This window comes from Argentina anserina, chromosome 5, assembly GCF_933775445.1.
Source record: "Argentina anserina chromosome 5, drPotAnse1.1, whole genome shotgun sequence".
Classification (NCBI taxonomy): domain Eukaryota; kingdom Viridiplantae; phylum Streptophyta; class Magnoliopsida; order Rosales; family Rosaceae; genus Argentina; species Argentina anserina.
The window spans coordinates 15,502,061-15,528,266 of NC_065876.1; the positions used below are offsets into that span (position 1 = coordinate 15,502,061).

The following is a 26,206-nucleotide window of genomic DNA, read 5'->3' on the forward strand; positions in this document are numbered from 1 at the left end:
AGGCTCCATGATGAGGATCAAATGCTAGCTCTTATATCATTGCAGAAAGATTTAGGCTTGAGGTTTTAGAAATGTGGTTCAGAAATGAGAATTTTGTAGAGTTTGTTCATAGTTGAATGTGTGTTTGAAATGTTGATCTCTAGGTTTGATTTCCATAGTGGGTTTCATCAATAGATACCAATTCTGTTGTATCAGAATTGTGCTGCAGCTAGATAGATAGATCAACTTGATGGGTTTTCATGTCTCTATTTCTCTCACTATGAAACAATGATTGGAATGAGTCTCTGCAATTCAGTATGTCTATAATTAACTGGAGAAAACAGATTGTTGATCACTGTTTGCGCTTAATATGCATGTGGAAGTTTTAGGCTATTGTGCACTTATATCCAAATTAGAGGTAACTCTCTCATTTTCCAGTTTGTATGAATACAAAACAAGCAGTTGAATCCTTTGTCTATAACTACATGTGTAATGTATATATTGTCCCAAAATGTGACAGAACCTTCCTTGTTTGACTTGCCAGGAAATGAAAGTCGTACACATATTTTGTTTTAAGATCCAATTCATATTTATGTTCACTACACACAAAAGTTATTTCTACTACTCAATTTGGCTTTATATATATAATTCATGTTTCTGTTTCTCAGTTTCTGTACGACATAAACAGAAATATGAATTTACTTATTTTAGAGGTCACAATATACCGAAAATAGGATCCAAATCCAATATGGTCTACACCACCCCTTTTGAATTTGGCTGCTTTATTTGTTCCATTACCCAGTTTCAATTCTATGCAAAAACAAATAGTTGATGGTGTGGCTTGCTCTCAAAGCTGCTATAATTAGTACAAGCCTATGATCCCCTTTGTTTTAGATCCGTGTTTGTTCCACTAGTAGCAACCCATTCTGTTTCTACACCTTATTTTGCTTCCAAGAGGACCCCCAAAGAGGGTCGATTGTTGGTGAAGATAGTTGATGGACATGCTAATTCTGATGGAGGTACACTGCTATTCAGGGAGAGCATCCTAAACACCAACTTTCTTGCAGCTCAGGCAGAATTAGTGTTGCACCGTTTAATTAGTCGGCATGTCCAGGACCTTTTATGGAAACCAACACTCCCTTACTGGTAGGACAAGAACTTGAAAAGTGATGTGAGTGCTATTCATCAACTTCAACAGTAATGATCTGAGGATTTCACCTTCAGCATAACGCAACAGGTCAGCATTTTCATTTCCTTGACTGAAAAAAAAATGAGCTCCTTAGATCAGCAGGTTAATCCTGAGAAAATGAGCTCCATTTTTTTTATCTGCCATTGAAAATTTCTAAAAAGTAACTTACAATAATCATCCATCGCACTGAGGCTGCAATTTGGAACAATTGAAGATCAAATTATTATTTTCAAAAATATTTCCCAGTATCTAATATGCCCCCTGCTTCCATACAGGCAGTCATCTTGTTGCTTTTATCTTCTTTATATTCATCATCCTAAACTACTCATACTTGTACGCAGTCCTATTTACTTGATCATGGATAGTCTATGTAATTTAACTCGTGAGGGAGTATCCATGATGCACACTAGAATGGCTTACTGTAGTGGCAATCAGACTACACCTTAATGCTGTTGTAATTAAGGTTGATCCTCTTAAAGGGGATAGAGATGCTCTATCATAGGAGGAGAATCCAGTTCTCCAAGCTTAGTTTACCACATGAAACAACCCCAACTTCAAGCACATAATCAATCCCGACATTATCAGAAAAGCCTAGAATACCATTCGAATCGATGTAACACCCCATCACTAATGTTAGAACAAATTTGTGGGTATGAGATATAAGAGAATTTATGCTTCTAAGGCACGTTGTAGAAACGCTTTCCTTAAGAGAATCATCCCTGCATATCTACCAACATCAGAGTTGAGCTTAGAAATGTGATCAGTAGGAAGGCACCTGCGCAAAGCAGTAATCATTTTTGTGATTAATTTAAAATGAGCAATTTTCCCAGGATCAATTAATTGCATACTACCATACTGAATTGTATTGCAGTCAACCGTGGAAGACAAAAATCAAGCACAATTATACATTGACATTTTCAACGCTGACAGTAAAAGCAAGAAATCAAGGTGAAGATGTAGAGCTGTAGAGCAAAAATAAATAAATAAATAAATATATATATATATATATATGTTTGAAGAGGAACGAAATGAGACTAATAACAACGTAATGGAACAAAACGTAACCCTTTAATGATTGATAATGAGGCTTATATATAGGCATTACATAACCACAATCCCGTAGGATTCAGCGTCTTAATCTATTATAGAGATGCGAATTTATCTCTAACAAGAAACCTAATAAGGCTAAGACACACACAAGGATAAAATAGTAATTCTTCCGGAACACTCCCCCTTGTGTCGTATGCCTAGGTTGTATGGTGCACATATCGTTACCTCGGTAAAAACCTTGTCAAGCAAAATAAAAACCTCTTGGGTAAAAACAAAAGTTTGATCGAAGGGAAAAAGAGCACAACACACCGTCTACATTTGATAGTATCATGTGAGGTAGACTCCCCCTAAAGTCTACGAAACAACTCCTCCTAATTAGTGTCATAATCATGGAGTACAAAGAACAATGTATCCAACGTTCATTACATGCTTCTCAAAAGTAGTCTTGAGCTAATGATTAATCATTAATCTTGCCACACATCCTTAGATCATATTGTAATAACCCGAATTTTTCGGAACTAATTATCGAGTATTTTCAATTTGTTAAATTTGTGAAATTAATTCAAAACGACAATTGTTGGTTCACGACATTTTGAAACGAAAACGGAAACGTTCTCGGATCGTTTAATTAGAAAAACGTTATGTTTCCGCAACGTATATATAGACTTTTATTCCGTCGCTCGGTTGCGAAAACTTCCTTCATGAAAGTTGTAAAGCTCGACGATACGAGTTCGTGGACATGTCACGCGTTCGAATCGGACATCGTACATAAAAGTTATTAATGATGAAAGTTAGTTTCCGATTTAGAAAGGGGTATAAAAGGAAACTTATCAGAAGTAGGGTTTCCATTTTCGGAAACCCTCTTCTCTCTCCAAACCCGCGCCTCCCTCTCATCTCTCTCTCTTCCCTCGAGCTCTCTCCCTCCGAACGACCCTCCGCCGGTAATCTCGCCCTTCAGCCCTCTGTGGCTTGCACCGCCTAGCTAAGAAGGATCGCGCGACCCTCCTCTCCAAACCCCGAGCTCACGACGCTTTGTCTCGCCGCCGAGAGCCTTCCCTCTCTCCCCGAGCCTCCCTCTGCATCGCACCACGATCTCCGCCTCCAAGCCGCCGGTCCCTGGAGCACTGTGTGACCCTCCGCTGCAACCCTCAAGCTCGCCGAGCCTCGCACAAGCTCGCCACTACTCGAATCGACGTCGCCGGCCTCTCAAGCATCACCAACGACGAATCGAAGCCTCCACCGTTCGATCTAGGTAAGAATTGATGAAATTGATTGCTGTGTGTGATTGTGTGGTGTTTTTTGGATCGATTGGGAGAATTTTGGAGGAGGATCAGAGGTGTAGGTGGAGAGTTGAGCACCGCTGCCTTGTTGTGTGTGATTGTGTGGCATTTTCTATCCGAAAATTTTGAATTTGTCTCATCTTCAGTATCTATACTAGCATATGCATTAGGAATATAATCTTAAGTATTAAAGCTAGTGAATACAAGGCTCAACTTACTTCTTCAACAACCATTGTTGTTAGCAAGAGTGTATCCCAAGCCTTCAACACGAACTTCACTATAGAAATCATACACAAACAAAATATTAACACCAAATCAGCCCACATGCAAACAAAAATTTAAGATTTCTTGCAGAATTTGTACTTGTACTGGTACACCAAATAAAACAGCCACAAATACAGTCACACAAAATATGTAGAATCTTATTATTCGAATAGATTTACCTTGAGAAATAGATGAAGTTGTCAAAGTTGATAGTAATTAAATTTCATCAGTGCCTTTAGTGTCTTCACTATCTTCATCAGTCTATTTAGTAAAGAAAAATTGATATAATCAATAAAGCATAATGTCTTGTGTACTACTAAAGTCAATTCAATTGAACACAAATCAAAGAGAGCTAATAGATTCGTCAGAATATCTAAAAATATAACAATAAGTTACCGAAGAATAATTTGTCATTTCAGCACTATCACATCTCAGACAATCTTCATCATCAAGATTGTGGCGGAGTTGGGATATATCAAATGGAGCACATGGTATGTACTCTATCTCTGTAAGGTCTTCACTCTCGTAAAAACCTCTTGGTGGCGTTTTCAGTACTACATACCAGTTTGATGTCTTACTCTCTCTTGAGTAAAAGACTTGTTTTGCTTGTGATGCAAAAATAAATGTGTCCATGTCAAACTGATGCTGCACCTTCTCCAAATTAACTAATGTAAACCCATCTTCCACCTTAACATCGTTCCTTATGTTTGCACAATCACAATGAAACGGAGGCACTTTAAAGTCATTAATAGTCTAACAAGATAATTTCCCTTATAACATCGTAGTAGTGTACCATCTCTAACCTTGAGCAGTATCTCTTGCACTAGCTCAACAATATGTGTCCCCTTCAACAAAAACACCGTTGTTTTGTGTAGCATTCTATGCTGTCTTTGTATGAAATCTATTTCCATTTACAGTGAAACCCAAACAACTCTTCACCTCTCACCTAGGTCCACAAGCAAGACACCTCACAATATTTGGCATATCACCTCTCGCCTAGTTCATTATTTATGTGCTAGCCAGCTATCTCTCAATCACTCTTCCCGTTATAAATATTCAATATTCTTTCTTTCCGTTTGAAAGGGAACATAGACCTGATCGATGAAGAGTAATATGAATCACTAGCTTAGTAAGTAGACTTAACATGGTCGGTACTGAGCATTCGAGGGCCTAGTGCGAAACTGGAAATCAGGCTTACATCTTAACTTCTATTAATAAAACAAGTATGAGAATCTAATGGTTAAATTTTTGAACTACAAAAAAAATTTCATAATTTATTAACTTTCACAAAATTAAACCTAATGTATAAATAATATTATTGTAATTTAGACACAAAACTGAAAGTAAAACCATCCAGCAGATTGTGAGAGAGTAGAGAAGAATTGGAAGCTTTTGCACGCATGTAGATGCATGTAGAAATGTTAGTAAAAATATTTATTAAAAAAAGATGGTATTTAATTTTTCATTGAGATTTTGCTCTAAATTAGCGGCTTCATTGGCTAATTTTTGTGGTTCCTTAATAAGAAATTATCAAAAACCCATTTTTAAGATATGAATTAGTTCACTGATTCTTCTATTTTTTATGTGTTTAGTTGATATTTTCTAGTATCGGCAAGCCATTGAGAATTCTATAGGTAAATAACAATAATATGATCAGGGGGGTTCTGGTGTTTCTACGCAAAAGTTAAATTAGGGTATCAAATTATTGATTGAAAATTATAATATATGCTTATTTAGAATTATTTTTTTAAGTGTGAGTGTTTGTAAACTTAGCCAAGAAAATGTAAGCTTTCTTGTCAAAGAGACATAAATGCATAATATGTATAAAATGATTTTAATAATTATTTATTAGATTTTTAGTTTTTGGTAAAATCCAAATTTGGGGCATTTTCCATATGTGGGGCCCTTTGAGACCGCACCAGTGACACTCCACATGGCCGGCCCTGAGACTTAATGAGAACTAGAGGCTAAATCCACAACCAAACTATATTACAATCATTTTGTGGCAGTGCCAAGTCCTTTGTTGTGGAATAATACCGAGAACAAGTCCCTCTCGAAACTTTGTTTGGTGATTTATATATTTTGGGTCATTGACATTAAATACTTTCGCGTATCTATACTATACACATATACAAAGCAATGTAATCATCTAAACCTTAATCGATACTTGTATTGTATAGGCAAAGAAACTGATGAGCAATCAAGGAGTCCCGCAACACATTGAACATAGAAAATTCTATATGAATTCACAAACAATAAAATAAAGCCAACACCAACATTTATTTAGCTAAATAAAACAACTTTGAACTCAGATAGCCAGCATGCAGTCTTGATCGAGAAATAAGCACCAAGATACTTTATCGATCAGACATCACCACCACAGAGACGGAGAACAAGATGAAGAGTAGACTCTTTTTGAATGTTGTAATCAGTTAAAGTGCGGCCATCCTCCAACTGCTTTATGGCGAAGATCAACCTTTGCTGATCTGAGGGAATCCCCTCCTTGTCTTGAATTTTGGCATTGACGTTATCGCACTACAGGAAAAATGACCATTTACGACGTGCATTGCACGTCGTGAATTCAATTTACAACGCGCAAAAGCACGCTGTTAAAGACCGCGTCATAAAATGTCATTTTTAATTGTGATGCGCAATTGCACGCCATAATTTTTTCATTTACGGCGCACAATGCACGACGTAGATGATTATTTACTACACGCTTTGCACGCCGTAAATTTCTCATATACGGAGCACAATCTCTATTACTATAACTAGAAGTCTGACTTTGGTGTCAACAGCTTCACCAAAAAATGGATTTGCCTAAACTACCCATACCAGAGAGAATGCTAAGTCAAAATAATAATATATGAAAGGGTCAAAAACGTAAAATAGTAAAAGAAAAACAAAATACAAAAGATTAAAAGGATTGCGGCACTAAGAAGTGTTGTTGTTAGTCCTATTTTAGTGGGTAGTGCGAAGTTGAATCCGTGCAAATGCATGGGCTAATATATTTAAATAAAAGAGACAAATTAATAGCTTGAAATCCAAACAAAATAAGAGAACAAAGGAAATTTCCTGAAAGTTAATATTCCACTCCAATGAACTAATCCATTTAAATGTAATGATACATATCTAAATATTTGGTCCTAATCGATCCATATGAATCTACATTCCAACCTAATGAACCTAAAATATAAGTTTTATCACCGATGAACGAATTGGTTGAGTGGTACATCATCGGTAACTTCTTTTTAAGTCCTCTTTCCCAATTTTTACCTTAGTAGCTTGATGCATAGGATAGGCCAAGCCACTATGCTTCCTTAGCTGCAACAAGCATATCAAGCCCTGGGGTTAGCTGAAACAAAACAAATAAAATATTAATTTTTCACATAAATCAACGAACATACTAAGTCATTACAAACTTAATTGTAATTAAAAAACAATTTACTATTTCCCATTGAGTTGTGAATCTATATTACAAACTAATCTTGACCCTATATTCAACTAAATACATTAGTAAGTTGAGACTAAAGACATTATTAGTACATGTAGAATGACACAAAGAAGACTTACATACTATTTTAATCCTTGACCTCAACTCATAGGTGATAGATTGTAATCTCCAGTAGCTTTGCTATTTGTATTCCTTGACAGATGTCCGCAGTAACTTCACATCATGCACTGGCCTATATTTTAAACAGAGTTGAGAAAATGCAGACTACCAAAAAAAATACAAACTACAAATAACGTAAGCTCGTAGGATGAATTCAAAGTCTTGTGTAATCGGTAACCTGAAGTGTATAAAACGAGGGCAATTGAGAAAATGATAAGAAAACATTCTGAAAATTAATAAACTTAATTACACTAAGAATACTTTGAAAAGTCTTTAGAGTTGACCACAAGTATGCAAATATGTGATGCATTTCCAAATCTTGAGAAAGAATGAAACTGAGGCCTGATTTTAAGAAACAGACTGACTTATTCTCTTTCTAGGGAGTATATCATCCTCAAGATAAAGGTAAGATGAACTGAAGTGCTGGAACATGTATATGCTTTCATGTGAATCAAAAACAATGCAACAAATCCATTAAATCAAGGCCAATAATCTCACTGGGGAATTAGCCAGAGTGTTGGGGCCCCAATATTTCAAGCCATAATCATGTTGAATTTTCCAGTAACCGCAATATATGTTTCCGATGATGGGAAAGATTCAACCGGTCGAAATTTGAAGCAAAGTAATCAATACCTGCAAATTATGAATGAAGTTGAATACAAATGATGTGGATAGATGAAGGCTAACGATGGGCTTAACGTCTGGTTTTTTGAAAGGGGCTTGGAAGAGAAATTATTATATATACCCGTCACATATCTCACGTGGCGTACCCTCTTAATGTTATTGGTCCATTTTTTACTGTGATTATTTTTTATTGGTTATTATATATAAATAAACTTTTGTCATTTTCACCGAGTGCATGTTAATTATACCATGATGTAATATGAGTTGATAAGTACACCACATGACAATGCCATGTGGTGTGACAGGTACACAGAATAATTAGTTGTGGTGTTAGTCTAGCATGTCAAAATCTTCCACATGGCTACATCTTATTGGTTGGGTAGATCACTTGGCAATTAGCATGGGAACATTTCTCGTATAATACAAGATGGGATGTGAATTCTTAAATTTATTAACTTATATCAATAAAAATATACCAGACACAAACACACCCGCCATGTGTATTTGAATAACTGCATAAGGTGGTTATTTAGAGATATATGTGGTTTTTTTGGAGATATAGGTCGAAACTGTTTAAATATTTTTTATTTTGAATTATTTATTTATTTTGAAAATTACTATTATATCCCTCACTATTTTATGAGTACTAATCTTTTTTAATCTTTGAAGGTTAAAATTATATATTTTTTAGAAATGGTTAGCAAGTCCTCTTTTGGTTATTAGAGTATAGATTATATACTTCCTTAAGAGATTAAATTTAGTGAGTTTATATTCATACCTTTAAAAACACTTATCAAATATGTTTACTTAATAGACATTCCTATTACTTTTCAAATACTTAAAAATGTTATTTAAATCTCCATACTTTTCCTAAAAATGCCTATATTAAATATATCATTATTAGATATCAAATCAATTTACTATCCATAATCCTAATATCTTTCAAATTTTACTTTTATTCAATTATTATAAACAACTAAAAAATTCTTGATAATACATTTTCTCAAATTAATTAGAGATTAATCTCTTTCACTCCTAAATTAATAATTAATAATATTGTTCTTTTTATCATTCATTGATTTGAAACTCACCAAATAGTAAAAGTAATACAAAAAATTATAACATCTACTGAACAATTCTTTCTCTCAATCCTAACAAAAGTTTATCAAAATTTGTTTTCAATTTTTCAATTGATACATGAAGACTAATAATATTATTTATTATATTTTAACAATAAAAAGAGAAATTAATTAAATAATCTTATTATATTTATTTTTATGAATTAGGATTTTCCTAAAATAAATAAATAAAAGATCCAAAAAATAATCTATATCAGCTATTTTAAATTAGACAGGTTAAAAATTCTTTTTTTTTTTCATTTTTTGTTACTCTTATATATTTATTTAGTAATTTCATATGCGTTGAAAAAATAAAAACAAAGATGAGAAAAAATTGAGGTTTAAATACTGATTTAAGAAGTATGAATAAAAATTCTTTTATATTTAATTAGTTCTACGAAAAGTAAGCACAGTGAAGTAAAAATATTTCAACACCAGTTTTTACAGTAGATGGAAAATTGAAAATAGGCACATTTGAAAGGGATTACGGGGCAGTTTCGTAATATACATATATATATTTCTTCAGTTATTATTACATATAACTGTGTGTGATTTGCAACGACGAAGCCTTTCTTTTCTGGTCTGAGAAACCCAATTCCTTTCTCTCTGACCCGATCCACCAATCCCTCGATCCCACGCAGCCACAATTCGATTCGCCATTGCCGCCTGTAGTTTCCATTCCGGTGAGAAATGGCGGCCGGTCCGTATACGGATCAGCTCGAAGCTTACTTCCGGCGAGCGGATTTGGACGGAGACGGCAGGATTAGCGGCGCTGAGGCCGTCGCTTTCTTTCAGGGCGCCAATCTGCCCAATCCAGTTCTTGCTAAGGTTCGTCACCCCCTTGCCTCTCTATTCCAATTTGATTTGTTTCTCTGCATCTGTTATTGTGGATTATAGAGCTTGAATATCGAATTATCTCGCTAGATTGTAAGTAGGGAGAGTTGGTTAGATTTTGAATCCGCGGAGTAGAAAGCTTACACATTTTATGAGCTAGATGAGTGGAAATCAATGCCTGATTTGCGACGAGTTGGCTAATGGCTTGATGCTGTTGCCACTCAGTATCTATGTTTCGCTGCAATCTCGGTTCATTTTTTTTTGTCTTGATATTGTTATTGTGGACAAGAACTGAAATACAAGGCGCTAGGGAACTCCGGTGGAATGCCACACCAAGGACACTAGCAGGAATACGAGTAGAGTACTTTACAGTAGGATTCTGGATAGAAGAACAGCATTAAACAGATTTCCGATATTGCTCCTTATGAGTAACCAAGCAAACCCCCAAAATGTGTCCAACACAGCACATCCATCTATCACAACGCCCTTGCTCCGGATAACTCTATTGTCTTTTAGTTAGCAAAGCCTCACAGGAATCTGGAATCACCTAAACGAGCCATACCTGCTAAACAACTTTATTCACTAGGAGAAATCAAGTGGACTCGATTAAAATGTTGAAGCTTTCAGCATTATTTTCACATGGTGGCCACCACTTAGGACTTGAGAGAGAAACAAAAGTTAATGCTTTCTCCATTGCACTATGTCAGACTTACCTTAGGTTGTACTGTAGCCTTCCAGCTTGAGAGGGACCAAAAAGAGAAGAAAATACATTCATTAGTTTCTTTAGTAGGACTTGCAAGGAGAAAAACGTTCTGATTCTGCTTGGATGGGTACGACTCAACTTTTCTATAACTCGATGATCTCATTCACTCAATCTCACGATAATACAACAGAGCTAGGATTCAAATAACAGCTGCTGATGGATTTATAGTATGCAGATGCTATAAACAAGGAAACAAAGAGTATAAAACTGCTTTCCAGACTCCTTTCTGGATCCCCTCCCACTTCCCTACTAAGAATTGTTAAAAGAAGACGTTTTAGGCTTTCAAAGATGTTATTCTCCAACCCCTACTTACCATATAAGAACCCAACCATTTTGATGCACCCCATATTTGCTTTTGATGACAGCATACCAAAGAGAATCGCTTTTCGAACAGAACCTTCAAAGCCATTTTCCAAGTGAATTGTTTCTCTTTATTTCCAACTCCTTTTCTTCCACATATAATTTATTAAGAGTAATAACATAGCATGCTGCTCAGAACTGCTCTGGTTTATATGAAGTCTTTGAATAGTTTCATTCCATTCCAATTTAATAATTAGCTTGCTTGGCAAAATCTAAACTTCTAGTTTAGCGTGGAACTAATAGCTGATCAAGTATTGTTTGTTTATCACTTGCAGATATGGATGCATGCGGATCGGAACAAAACTGGCTTCCTTGGTCGGCCAGAGTTCTATAATGCTCTTAGACTTGTGACTGTGGCTCAAAGCAAGAGAGATTTAACACCAGAAATTGTCAACGCAGCATTATATGGGCCAGCTGTTACAAAAATTCCTGCTCCACAAATCAATCTTTCAGCCATAGCTGCACCTCAAGCAAAACCCGTGCCTGGTGTGCCTGTTCAACAGATGGGTATGGGGACACCACCAACATCTCAAAGTTATGGGTTTAGAGGACCTGCTCCTAATGCAGGTAACTTTCAGCCACAGCAAAACCAGTCCATGAGACCTCCTCAAGGCATGCCCCCTGGAATGCCTCCTAGTACCCATTCCCATCCACAACAGGGATTTGGAGGTGGTGTAGGGGGTTCCAATATAATGAACTCAAATAATTGGCTTGGTGGAAGCACCGCTGCACCTCCTTCTGTTCCCAGAGGAATTAGTCCTTCCATGCCCTTGTCTACTGCACAACCACAACCCCCAGTCTCAACCTCGTCCCTGCCTACTGTTATTGACAATAAATCATTAGTTCCTTCTGGAAATGGGTTTGCATCCAATTCGGGATTCCCAGGGGACGTATTTTCTGCAACTCATACTCAATCAAAGCCAGGAGTTTCTGGGTTAACATATTCTGCTAGTAGTGCCCCTACACCATCAGCCGTTGTTCCAGTTTCAAGTGGGTCCCAATCTTCTAGTAAGCTCAGTGCACTTGATTCACTGAGTGCATTCACAAAGCAGCCTTCTGTTGGCCAGTTTCAACAGCCCCAGGCACCTTCAAACCAAAACCAGCAAGTTTCAGCCGTGGGTTCTACATCTTTTGCATCACCTGCAATTTCAGTTGGAGTTGGAAACTCTGCTTCAGAAAATTCACAGCCTGCTTGGCCAAAGATGAAGCCATCTGATGTTCAGAAATACTCAAAAGTCTTTATGGAAGTAGACAGTGACAGAGATGGGAAAATTACTGGAGAGCAGGCACGAAATCTATTTCTCAGCTGGAGGTTACCAAGAGGTAAGGGTTTTCACATTTGGAATTTTGCGGACAATGTACAAGGTTGGATGCTCTTTGATTGGTGATTTTGATAACTTAGTAACATGACAAGGCAGTTTTGCTGAGTTTCTTGGTTGTTTGATCAAGTGCATCTCGTGAAGGGGTTGATTTAAATGATATCTCTTTGGTTGACTAAGGGATTATAGAGTGATGTTGTGTGCTTCTTACATGTTCTATCTTCTAATTATCATAATAGGAATTCTGGGTAAACATCTCTGAAAGATTATTCTTCAATTTGGCTACTTTTGTTCAGATTCCCACTCACTTCCATCGGGAAGATAATGATGCTTATACATGTATGCATGTATTATTTTTGGATAGATGGTAGCCTAATTATATGTGATTAATTAGAAATTATCCTAAGCTTTCCATTATTTAAAAAATTACATCTGGACACCTTACGGATTTTTATTTACTTTTGGTACTTTGAACTTTGTCTAAGATGTTTGTGACACCCTTAATAAGTTGGGATCAGTGTACTCTTACCTGTTGGAGAATTTTTTCAGAAGACTTTTTTTGGTTATGCAAATACTGAATAATATCCATTTGGTTCTTTCTCAGAGGTTCTCAAGCAGGTGTGGGACTTATCTGATCAGGACAATGACAGCATGCTTTCCTTGAGAGAGTTCTGCTTTTCACTCTATTTGATGGAACGTTACAGGGAAGGTCGGCCTCTTCCAGCGACACTTCCAAGCAATGTGATGTTGGATGAAACTCTGCTGTCGATGACAGGTCAACCAAAAGTAGGTTATGGAAATGCAGCCTGGAGTCCCCACCCCGGTAATATTCTGGGTTTCCTTTTCTATTCTTATTTTCTCTTCTTAGTTTACTCCTTAGGTTTGTTTGGTTGATATATTTCTTTTATTTGTATTTAGGCTTTGGACAACATCAAGGAATGCAAGGCTCCCAGATGATGCCACCTGGTACTGGTTTGAAGCCACCAATTCAGGGAAATGTTCTTCAGAATGATCGTTCAATGCAACCAAATCAGCAAAATTTGAGAGCGCCAGGAATGGAGGGTTTGTCTCCAAACCAGCTTGACAATGGAAAGCAGGAACCAGCGAACTCAAAACCACAAGACCATAATGATGCAGGGAAAAAGGCAAGTTCCTTTGTCCGTTTGGTTCTTTTAAGTTTCGGCAGCCTTAAGAGATGCTGTCTTGTTAATATCCCTAGTCAGGTTTGTATATAATAATGAATTAGTCTAGGCCATGTCATCATACTGAACAAAGTTCTTTGCTCGTCTTTTTGCTTTTTTACCGGATAAAGCCTTTTTTTTTGTCCAAATAAGTCAGTTGTACCTCAGAAATTCAAATCCCAAGATTCAAAAGATTATGTCTAGTACTTTGGAAAAAGTGACGTAATGTATCCCAACTAAATGGATATAATAGGAAAATCTATTAGATTGAATCACCTGCTATATCCTCCATGTCAATTACTATTTAAAATATTTTGGTTGCAAGTGTAGAGGAAGTGCAACATCCTTATTAAGATTTTCTTTATAGTTGAACATATTAATCTAGGTTTGATCATGTCATTCAAGATTGACACCGTTTTGTCTTATTGGTCGATGCCTGCCCCTGGTATTTCCTGTGGCCTTGCCATATGCCTTGCTCTTGGCATTGTATTGGCCAATAAGATGAAGCGGTGTTATTCTTGGGATTGTAATGGCCATCTTGGCATTTGAACCCTAAGCCCAAAGCTTGCTTGCGCTTGGTGTTCAATTGGCCTTGTGGCTATGACTGTAACTTGTGCATTGACTAGGATGACCTTTCTCATCTTTAATCTTTAAATTTATACGTGTTATCAAGCTCGCCCAGCCTTGTGCTTGGGCTACGAATCAGGAGCTTGGTTTCTACACAAATCTAGATATTTAAGTTGACACCAAATTCTTTTTTCCCATTCCTTTTTCTGATTTGTTGTTTCCCTGAGTCCTATATGGGCCTTTTGCTTACTTGCTTCAAGATCATTCATATTGATACAATACTGGATTTGTTAGGTCGAAGAGACTGAGAAAGTGATTTTGGACTCAAGAGAGAAGATTGAGTTCTATCGCACAAAAATGCAGGAACTTGTAAGTAGCTTCTATTCTTTCCTATTTTCCTCGCCTTCTCGTCATTAGCGGCATGCTGTTTATTATTATTATTATAATAATTATGTTTATGTACAGAGGATTTGAAATGTGTGTGTGTGTGTGTGTGTGTGTGTGTGTGTGTGTGCTGTTCTATAAAGACAGACGCAAGCATAATCAGGCCTCGCTCATGAGGTTATTGGTATGCAAAATTGTTTATTTCCATGTGTGAGGTTCTGAACCCCTCACAGTATCTGCCTAGCTATTTGCTAGATTTTTCCACCTCCTATCTATTGTGGTGTTCGGGAAGGTGGTTTTGAGCCTTGGTCTGTGATGCAGGGTTTAGGATTTCTGGGTATCAAAAGATTAAGTAGTTGAAATGCATGGTTCACATCTCAGATATCATTATCAAGTGTCTAGTGGTTCTGTAATGTTGGTTGTCGGCATAGGGTTCCTGAAAAAACAATTTTGGTAGTTGCAAACCTCTTGGTAATCTTTCTATATGGGTAGAATTTGAATCATCTCAGAGCCTGAGTTAGTCTTAAGACCTGTTAAGTTATGAGGTGAAGTACATTACTTCATTGCCTTTGGTAAGTTGGCTATATGTTTGTATGTTTCATTCAGAATATCACATGCTGTCTTCTTTTCTTAAGCAGTAGAATTCTGGTCAGGTCTGACTCTTCTGTGCTTCATCTATTTTTTGTCCATATGCTTACAGGTGCTGTATAAAAGCAGATGTGATAACAGATTAAATGAGATCACAGAAAGGGCACTGGCAGATAAGCGTGAGGTATTTGTTAATACACAGAATCACATTGCTCTCGTTTAGCAAGAAATGATTAGTTTGTCCTAACAAGTACTATTGCAGGCTGAATTACTGGCTAAGAAATATGAAGAGAAATATAAACAAGTGGCAGAAATAGCATCTAAGTTAACCATTGAGGAGGCCACATTTCGCGAAGTTCAGGTAATAGCATTTTTTTTTCAAATGGGTAGTAACTCTGTCAATATTTTCCATGTTGTGAGCTCAGAAGCATGCATCTGTTTCACGCATGGACATTGCTGTCCTTTCCTTTATCTTCCTTTTTTCCAAGCTTTCGTTTCAACAATCTCTTTATGGGTATGTATGAGACATTAGGACATCCTTAGATCAGTGTTCCCGTTCAATCTCCCTCATACCTGCAGATTATTCTCAATGCTTTCTTTGGTGATTGCCTAGACGTGTATCTTCTTCAATTGCCTACTGTTAGAAAGTGTTTCATTATTTTGAGTTTTATTTATTCTTCTCAGGAGAGGAAGACTGAATTTCATCAAGCAATTGTTAAAATGGAGCAAGGAGGTAGCACAGATGGTATCCTTCAGGTATAATTATCTGCTATTAGCTATATGGGCATAATACTATATGTTAATTTGTTCCCTGCTGATGGATTACTGCTGCTAGGTCCGTGCTGATCGTATACAATATGACCTTGAGGAGCTAATAAAGGCTCTTACTGAACGTTGCAAGAAACATGGGCTAGAGATGAAGTCGGCTGCAATAATTGAGCTTCCGACTGGTACGCAAGTCCTCATATCTTTTTCAGACTTTTTTCAGTGATGTTTCAATTGAGCAAGGACCCACATTTGAGGAACATAAATTGGTAATAGTTAGAAATGAGGGAGTTGTTAGATGAACATGGAATTAAATGAAACTTTGGCAGAGATATTTGAAGACACTTCGTTACATGATAATGTGAGAATTAGGATGAATATTATGTGTGCTGATAAACAACCTCATTATTCTTGAATATTACTTTATTGCATTGTTTAACAATTTGGCATCTATTTCCTAAAACACATTTTCCATATGATGGTTCTTAAGGCTGGCAACCTGGAATTCAAGATGGAGCAGCTGTTTGGGATGAAGATTGGGACAAGTTCGAAGATGAAGGTTTGTCCTGATTTTTCTAGCTGATTTTCTTGTTCGTATTCCTCATGATTGTTCTTTTTCGTTTTCAAATTCGATAATCTGCATACTTGTTCATCCTCATTGATAGGAGTACCGATAACTTTTTTCAGGATTTGGCAATGATCTCAAAATTGATTCCTCAACAAAACCAGACTCTGGATCTGTCGAGAGAGGACATGTTTCCCCAGATCGTAGTTTAACTCCTGATTCATCAGCTGTTGCTAATGGGGTCAGCAATGGTGATCATGCACATGAAAGTGAATCTGTTTTCACCCACAGCGAAGATGAACATGTCAGAAGTCCCAATGGCAGTCTGGGTGGACGGACTGCTGTTGACAGCCCGTCGCGAGAGTTCTCAGATATCCACTATGGTAAAAGTTCCGAAGCAGATGGAGAAACACATGGGTAGGTGTATATATAATCCTCTCCATTCTAATGTTTATGCTACCCCTGGCTAACACTGTATCTCTGGTCACAGAAGTTTTGATGAATCGACCTGGGGTGCCTTTGACAATAATGATGATGTTGACTCTGTATGGGGTTTCAATGCTGACAAGGGCAAGGTGAGACTAAAATCTGAAGTACTTTAGCTAGTGATTAGAAGACAACAGCTGATACTTTGATGTTTTTCCCTTATTTTATGTCAACCTGCAGGATGCTGATTCTGAGAAGCACCGAGATTTCTTTGGATCTGATGACTTTGGTGTCAACCCAGTAAGAACTGGATTCCCGAATGCAGATCAGAAAAAGAGCATTTTCTTTGAGGAGTCTGTTCCTAGCACACCAGCCTCAAGGTTTGCCAACTCCCCAAGATACAGTGAGGCCGGGGATCAGTACTTTGACAATTTCTCAAGGTTTGATTCATTTAGCAGCAGGCAAGACAGTGGTTTTTCTTCTCAACCTGAGAGGTTCTCAAGGTTCGATTCCATGAATAGCACTAGAGATTTTGGCCACTCAAGGTTTGATTCCATAAGCAGCAGCAGAGACTTTGGCCAAAGTCATGGCCTCACAAGGTTTGACTCCATAAACAGCACCAAAGATTTTGGCCAGAGTACATACTCTTTCGACGACACAGATCCGTTTGGCTCTTCTGGCCCGTTTAAAGTCTCATCAGATAGTCAAAATCCTAAGAAGGGTTCTGATGATTGGAATGCTTTCTAATGGGCAATCCACTATATTATTGTACCTCACAAAAACCCCATTTTTCTCCTCTTTCCCCGTTTTGTTCGAGGGTTGTGCATTAGCCAATTTTTGTGTCTGTTGTATAGCTTAGAGACAAATATATCTGGACATATTTGTGTTGTTTGTATGCCCTTTTATTGTATTGGATTGATGACGATGTATAATAACATACGGAGATGAAATGAGTAAAGTTGATTTTTGTTCTGTTTTTTTTTGTAGATTATGCCGTAAAGTTAAACGTGTCATGCGATGTCAATCTTTTCCTGTTACCTAATGCAAATTATAACCCCAGATTACTTCAATCGGTCCTTTCCTTATTTTTCGAAGTAATTTTTGAGGTGGGTCAATAAAATTCATTAAAATCTAAGTATTCAGCCAGGATTTGAATTTCACTCTTTCTGGTCGAATCTCCAGTCCAGCTACTAAAAAGTGGTGGATGTGAAAAACCATCAAATCATACTCGCGATGAATGCTATTTTGGCCAAAGACTCCAGCTAAATGTTTGGATTTCCTACTTCAAAGTAATAAACTGGTATTTTCCCAGAGGATGATGATAAAAAATTCAAGATTGTAGTCCTGCATCAGCTTTACCAGAATGGAGGAACCAGCTTCAATCTCCACTGTTTATTTTACAATCAACAACAAATTTCAGGCCATAAAACAATCCTCAAGCTTCTGCATTCAAAATGTCTCCGTTGCCGGGATTAAATTAGAAGCCTTTGGTCCAATTACCAGTAAAATTTCTCATAATACCGCCAGCACCACCAATCTTCCCTGAAATATACCATTTCTTGTTCCTCAATTGCAGACACCATGATGCGGTTTACTCCAGATGAACTTGTTAGGACAATAATCTTTATTATCAAGACTATACTTACCTGGACTCTACTCCAGTTCCTCACGGTATTCCATATGATCAAAAAGGCACCCTCAGATGATTGAACTTTGGTTATTAAAATGTGCTTGTTTCTCCATATCCAGATACACCAGCTAATATAAATAAAGTAGCAAACTGCGTACTGGATCCACATAACTGAAACAATGCATGTGAGCATAAAACCACAACGTCCAGTGCATAGCAAAGCCATTGGCAACTAAAAAAAAACAGGATAGAAAAGGCATTTTCCATAATCATTTTACATCAGGGCACTCTAAATATAGATTCTGAACCCTGGGCAAATAGGATCTGCTTTAACAAATCATAACTATGAGGAACAGCGAAAACTGGATCAATATTGAGGCAGCCATGTAATAGGTTAACATCCAACCATGTACCCAAAGACCACATTCCAAAGCATTAGTATCAACAGCAACATCAAATGCAACATCTCTATAGGAACTTTTTATGGGTTGGAAACTGATTCAATAGTGAGTATAAAGATCATCACATGCACTCATTGGGAGCTCGACAGTTAGCGGCACATATATATCAATAACAGTGTAAAAAAATATTCCTAGCCGTAAGGTGCAGATGCAAGCTTAGAATGGATTTTGTAAGGTTTGATCAGGTGATGTTCTATCTGGTTGTGCCCTGTACCAGAAAATACAATTATTTCCGTGTGACATATGATCACTCTGTCTGATAAACTAGTGGAGTCCACTATCCATCTGCATTCTTATAACTTCAAAGATAAAACTACCAATCCCACACAAATCAACAAAACTGACTACATAAAAGCAATATCTACCAAAGCATCATTGGATTATCCAGTCTACCACATAATGCATAAATAGCAGAGAAACAATTATTTCCGTGTGACAAATGATCACTCTGTCTGATAAACTAGTGGAGTCCACTATCCATCTGCGTTCTTATAACTTCAAAGATAAAACTACCAATCCCACACAAATTAACAAACCTGACTACCAATCCCACACAAATCTACCAAAGCATCATTGGATTATCCAGTCTACCACATAATGCATAAATAGCAGAGAAAGAAGACCCCTTCCACAGCCTATTGGCATCATTGCTTCAATTTGACCAAGAGATACCAACGGGCAGCGACTTAAAATTTTTGTATCATGAAAGTGAACAAAAGTACAGGAATAGGGAGAAGATGAAAAATCTCCGACCATCAAACCTTATCCGTAGAATATAAATATTTGCACCTTTCCAACTTAGGGAATCTTATTAACAGGGACATACAAGGCCACAATCTCTCAAAGATATCCCCAACACTTACGCCTCAATAAGTTCTTTGCTGGAACCTCAAGTTGGTCAAAATCACTTGGGTTTTGTCATTCCAACTTTCCAAGGATGATAACATCTTTGAAGATTGATATATCAGAATTTTCAAAGGCAACCATTTTGAAAGAGCAATCCTGAGTTCCTGACTAGTCTATCCGAGCACTCTACTAATAATTTCTCAGAGGCAACCTTTATAAGAGTAAACCCCACTAGTATTTTCAAGCTCAATGCTCTGATGACAATTTCTCCTGTCAGATACCCTTATTCATATGGGAACTATTGTCAGCTCCGTCTCGGGTCAGTACTCAACATATTCAGAAATAAGATAGCAGCAGCAAATGAAATCCCTCGGCAATTTCTGCTTGATTGCCGCAGACAGAAGGAATATGATGAAAAATAGCCTCTTAACCTCAACAAAAGAGGGAGCACCAATGTTTCAATTGTAGTATCATGCATGTCTAATTACAGTATTCATCATCAGAAATAGGCCTGACCAGCAACACATTATTTACTAGAGGTGAGGCCACTGACCTTGTGAGCAACCAACCTATTACCCTATTTGCTACTAATACAATCCTCACCCTCATATATGCATATTCATGTGCAATTTCTGAAATAACAAGATACTACATTATCATACGGAAACACTACGTAGCATCAAACCACCAAGGCATGCAATAGCTTTGAAATTTGATAGATTTCATGCAGACGTGCAGAACACATACATTACAGTGATGTATCACCTCTGTTGGGATGCTTCCGGACAAGACACAAAACCAAATTTGCGATATTGCATTTGGAAGTGGCTTGGACAGTAAAACAGTGCTAACTTGGAACTTAAGTACATATTCCACTAATACTTCAAAACAAACCAAAAAGTCTCCGATCTACATCTACGCCTACTTTTTAATCCCGAAAAGAAAATTGGACTGGAAAGGGAAACATACTTCATAAGCAACTGAAAACTATATAGCCAAGATGATAGGTAGCGATATTAATTCTAACAAACAGAGGGCAACAGAGAACCTAGCAATATCATAAGTTCATGTTCTAAGAGCAGAACTTACCTTGAACCATGCATGAAAGAAAGACAAGAACATTGTGAAGACTAGACAAGATACCGCACACATAATCCCAAATATATTTGAACTGATTGTGACATCTTATTTCAGGGCCAAGAGTGACAATACAGCACAGTGCATTCAAACATATTTTTGTCATTGAATTTTTTAATTTACCTCAAAACGGGTCTCATGAAAGAAAAACACATAGAGAAAGGCAACTTCTGTTTTCAAGAAATAGAATCAAACTATTTCATACTTTTTCACCAATGAACAATTGATAGAATAAACTCAGAAGTCATAACTATACAGAAAACTGAGGTGATCTAATCTATATATATTATACCTCAATAAACTGATGAGAACACCCACATTCTGGTAAATTACCCCATTATAAGGACAAGATAAAGCTAATATCATCGCATGATATCAACTTGATAAATAAACTCTGAAGGAAACAGAATTATCTCTTGAAAACCAAAATTTTGAGATAACAATTGTCCACCAGAAATAAGTATCTCATAAAACTGTCTGAAAACAACAATTCAGCTTTAAAAGAACACAGTATCTGATGAAGCCAAAATAGCACAAGGTGTAAGTAGCAAATGCAGCGGAATCAGTTGCATACTTGCATATTAGGGACAATTTAGCCATGCAGAAGCAGGTCTAGTTACTTTGAAAGGCTCTAATAGATGACGATCATCCAGTGCACATGATACCAAGAAACTGACATGTAAACATTCCTTGTCATTAAAAAACTAAAAGTACCAGCACCAGCAGCTATACGTCTGGCAAAAACTTTGAACAAGACCTCACAATCATATCATGTATTTGACATTAGCTTGTATAATAGGATGAAGTATGTGTGGCATTATTAAAACTTAAATAAGGTCAGGTAGCAGCTAACAACAACAAACATAACAAACCCAAGATACATCTTTATATTTTATTGAACATAAAGCGACAAGGCAACAAACTCCGTAGTATGGACTGGTCTGAATAGTTTATATACCTAATACAGTTTCAAACTAGCAGAACACGACCTTATAAGGCAACAATCTTGTAGCTATTCCCAACAATATGCCTCAATGACTTCTTTGTTGGAACCTCAAGTTGGGCAAACATCACTTAATCATGACATTCCAACTCTCCCAGGATAGCAATAGTTTGAAGATTAATTAAATTATCAAAGGCAACCGGTTTAGAGGAGCAAATACCGAATAGAGTTTCTGAGCCCACTGTCAAATAAAAAATTCTCAGAGGCAACCAGTCACATGGAACATTCCGAGTAATGTTTACGAGCTCACTGCTCTAATAATTAAATTTCAGAGGCAGCAAACTTCAAGGACCAATCGAGGCAACAAGTTTCAAGAGCAATGCTGAGTCAGAAACACTACCTCACTGCTCTAATAATGAATTTTCATAGGCAACAAATTTCAAGGAGCAATCGAGGCAACAACTTTAAAGAGCAATAACGAGTAATGTTTCTGAGCTCACTGCTCTAATAATGAATTTTCAGAGGCAACAAACTTCAAGGACCAATCGAGGCAACAAGTTTCAAGAGCAATGCTGAGTCAGAAACACTAGCTCACTCCTCTAATAATGAATTTTCATAGGCAACAAATTTCAAGGAGCAATCGAGGCAACAACTTTAAAGAGCAATAACGAGTAATGTTTCTGAGCTCACTGCTCTAATAATGAATTTTCAGAGGCAACAAACTTCAAGGACCAATCGAGGCAACAAGTTTCAAGAGCAATGCTGAGTCAGAAACACTAGCTCACTGCTCTAATAATGAATTTTCATAGGCAACAAATTTCAAGGAGCAATCGAGGCAACAACTTTAAAGAGCAATAACGAGTAATGTTTCTGAGCTCACTGATCTAATAATGAATTTTCAGAGGCAACAAACTTCAAGAACCAATCGAGGCAACAAGTTTCAAGAGCAATACTGAGTCAGAAACACTAGCTCACTGCTCTAATAATGAATTTTCATAGGCAACAAATTTCAAGGAGCAATCGAGGCAACAACTTTAAAGAGCAATAACGAGTAATGTTTCTGAGCTCACTGCTCTAATAATGAATTTTCAGAGGCAACAACTTCAAGGACCAATCGAGGCAACAAGTTTCAAGATCGAGGCAACAAGTTTCAAGAGCAATGCTGAGTCAGAAACACTAGCTCACTGCTCTAATAATGAATTTTCATAGGCAACAAATTTCAAGGAGCAATCGAGGCAACAACTTTAAAGAGCAATAACGTGTAATGTTTCTGAGCTCACTGCTCTAATAATGAATTTTCAGAGGCAACAAACTTCAAGGACCAATCGAGGCAACAAGTTTCAAGAGCAATGCTGAGTCAGAAACACTAGCTCACTGCTCTAATAATGAATTTTCATAGGCAACAAATTTCAAGGAGCAATCGAGGCAACAACTTTAAAGAGCAATAACGAGTAATGTTTCTGAGCTCACTGCTCTAATAATGAATTTTCAGAGGCAACAAACTTCAAGGACCAATCGAGGCAACAAGTTTCAAGAGCAATCTCGAGTCAGAAACACTAGCTCACTGCTCTAATATGAATTTTCATAAGCAACAAATTCCAAGGAGCAATCGAGGCAACAACTTTAAAGAGCAATAACGAGTAATGTTTCTGAGCTCACTGCTCTAATAATGAATTTTCAGAGGCAACAAACTTCAAGGACCAATCGAGGCAACAAGTTTCAAGAGCAATGCTGAGTCAGAAACACTAGCTCACTGCTCTAATAATGAATTTTCATAGGCAACAAATTTCAAGGAGCAATCGAGGCAACAACTTTAAAGAGCAATAACGAGTAATGTTTCTGAGCTCACTGCTCTAATAATGAATTTTCATAGGCAACAAATTTCAAGGAGCAATCGAGGCAACAACTTTAAAGAGCAATAACGAGTAATGTTTCTGAGCTCACTGCTCTAATAATGAATTTTCAGAGGCAACAAACTTCAAGGACCAATCGAGGCAACAAGTTTCGAGAGCTATTCCAAGTTAGAAACACTAGCTAGCTCACTGGTCTAATTATAAATTTTCATAGGCAACAAATTTGAAGAAGCAATCGAGGTGACATGTTTAAAGAGCAATTCCGTGTAGTGTTTCTGAGTTCAGTACTCAAATAATGAATTTTCAGAGGGAACAAACTTCAAGGAGCATACAATGCAACAAGTTTCAAGGAGCAATCGAGGCAACAAGTTTCTAGATCAATACCAAGTAAGCTCAGAAACAACACTACTCTCTAACAATACATTTTCATAAGCAACAAATTTCCAGGAGCACTCAAGGCAACAAGTTTCTAGAGCAATTCCGAATAGTGTTTCTGAGCCCAGCGCTCTAATAACGAATTTTCATAGGCAACAAGTTTCAAGGAGCAACCGAGGCAACAAATTTCCAAAGCAATACCGAGTAAGCTCAGAAACACCACAGCTCTAACAATGATTTTCATAGGCAACAAATTTCCATGAACAATCGAGGCAACAAGTTTCTGGAGCAATTCCGAGTAGTGTTTTTGAGCTCAGTGCTCTAATAAAGAATTTTCATAGGCAACAAATTTCAAGGAGCAATCGAGGCAATAAGTTTCAAGAGCGATTCCGAGTCAGAAACACTAGCTAACTGCTCTAATAATAAATTTTCATAGGCAACAAATTTCAAGGAGTAATCGAGGCAACAAATTTAAAGAGCAATTCCAAGTAGTGTTTCTGAGCTCACTGCTCTAATAATGGATTTTCAGAGGCAACAAATTTCAAGGAGCAATCGAGGCAACAAGTCTCAAGAGCAATTCCGAGTAGTGTTTTTGAGTTCACTGCTCAGATAATAAATTCTCAGAGGCAACGTTTCAGAAGAAGCAATGCAAACTAGTGTTTTCGAGCTCACTGCTCTGATAACATTTTTACATTCCGAAGGAGCAATTCCAACTGGTGTTTTCCAGCTCATTGCTCTAATTTCACATGTCAGACATACCCTTAATTATAAGGCATCAATTACCAACTGTAATAGTAATTCTGAATTTTGTCATCCATTTTCAATTCACCATTTAATTTTCTTACACGGCAACATAAATTCAAAACAAAACCACTCACAAATCTGTGCTCAATTTCGTTTCTTAATAGCTTTGCATCATTGGACATTTAAGCAGAGACAAATGGATGACAGAATTCATAAGTATATCACAAACAATAGACTCAACTGCATCAAATTGATGAGACTATAACAGAGACCAATTAAACCGACAGAATGACGATATGAAATTGAATTAAGCAAAAGAACCCTAGAAATTGAAATCGAAGGGAATCACGATGGAATTCGTTATAGGTGAGTATAATAGGGTCCAATTACACCGCCAGAATCACCATATCGAATTGAGTTAAGCAAGCAACACAGTTACCCAACCCCAAAAATTGGAAATTGAAAGGAATCACGATGGAATTCATTACAGGTTCTTGTTGAAGCGATAAAGACGAATCGAGAGTGAGAGAGCAACGTTTACCTCAAGCGGACGCCATCTCTCTCTCTCTCTCTCTCTCTCAAAGAATAACCAGACCGTTGTAGAAAGCAGAGAGAGAGAGAGAGAGAGAAGCAGACTTGAATTTCAAAATTGAAATGAGAGAGAGGAACCCACACTCTTCCTTTAAAGACGGCTTAACAAAATTAACGGCTTAAATATCTCTAGTTTCAAAAAATAAAATAAAATTTGAAGTGCGACACTCCTTACTGAGTGAGTGAGTGAGAGTAGTTTCCCCAATTTACCCTCACACTCCTTTCGCGTAAATGTGGTTTCCCTGACCGATTTGGAGTGATAAATCATATTTTCGATCTAAACTCACGTAGAACGAGAATCTGAAAACAAATAAGAGTGCAAACACGTGTATAAATAAAATATAATTTATTGATAATCAAGCGCGAGGTTACAATCTTTGTGAACTCCTCTGATTCTATCTCCGCATGTAACTTGGCTCAAGAGTGACGTGCACTTGATCTTGAAAATTTGAGTTTGATTTGGATTTTGATTTGATGAAAAACGATCGATTTAGTGGCTTGATGATTCTTCGTGGACTTGAGTTTGAATTTGAATGTGATAAAAAACGAGCGATTTGGTGGCTTGATGATTCTTCGTGGACTTGGGAGACTTTGAGATTTCTCGAGAGTGATCTTGCTCAAGTGATTTTTCTCTCTTCTTCTCCAATATAAAAAATCCCCCCTATCTTTATGTCGGACGGGGTATTTATAGTGTTAAAGCTTCTATTTTATGTAATATTTTAATGACACTAAAATAATAAATTTCTTTAATTGTATA

At 37.1% G+C, this 26,206-nt stretch overlaps 1 protein-coding gene and 1 long non-coding RNA gene across 3 annotated transcripts; one reads left to right on the forward strand and one right to left on the reverse strand.

The window, feature by feature from the left end:
* The first annotated feature begins 9,679 nt into the window (after positions 1 to 9,679).
* Positions 9,680 to 17,843, forward strand: LOC126796251 (actin cytoskeleton-regulatory complex protein PAN1). Of its 2 annotated transcripts, none has more exons than XM_050523031.1 (13): positions 9,680 to 9,945; positions 11,350 to 12,397; positions 12,998 to 13,216; positions 13,312 to 13,538; positions 14,436 to 14,510; positions 15,226 to 15,297; positions 15,376 to 15,474; positions 15,798 to 15,869; positions 15,949 to 16,063; positions 16,369 to 16,437; positions 16,566 to 16,860; positions 16,934 to 17,018; positions 17,110 to 17,843. In XM_050523031.1, exons 1-13 carry the CDS (start codon positions 9,808 to 9,810, stop codon positions 17,614 to 17,616), a joined length of 3,021 nt encoding a protein of 1,006 aa, XP_050378988.1. In that variant the 5' UTR covers positions 9,680 to 9,807; the 3' UTR covers positions 17,617 to 17,843. The 2 variants fall into 2 exon arrangements, with proteins under 2 accessions (XP_050378988.1, XP_050378989.1); XM_050523032.1 differs by having other exon boundaries at positions 16,937 to 17,018.
* A 356-nt stretch (positions 17,844 to 18,199) lies between these two features.
* Positions 18,200 to 25,438, reverse strand: LOC126794258 (uncharacterized). The gene is made up of 3 exons (XR_007672130.1): positions 25,400 to 25,438; positions 18,516 to 18,670; positions 18,200 to 18,411 (listed from the first exon to the last, which is right to left on the reverse strand). It is a non-coding gene; the product is annotated as an uncharacterized LOC126794258 (long non-coding RNA).
* Between the last annotated feature and the right edge of the window lie 768 nt (positions 25,439 to 26,206).

What these genes read in the sequence shown, in the direction of transcription:
- LOC126796251 (XM_050523031.1), top strand. Translation starts at nt 9,808, where the DNA reads ATGGCGGCCGGTCCGTATACGGATCAGCTCGAAGCTTACTTCCGGCGA. An exon ending in CAGCTGGAGGTTACCAAGAG is followed by an intron (nt 12,398 to 12,997) that starts GTAAGGGTTTTC and finishes GTTCTTTCTCAG; the next exon opens with AGGTTCTCAAGCAGGTGTGG. An exon ending in GGACAAGTTCGAAGATGAAG is followed by an intron (nt 16,438 to 16,565) that starts GTTTGTCCTGAT and finishes AACTTTTTTCAG; the next exon opens with GATTTGGCAATGATCTCAAA.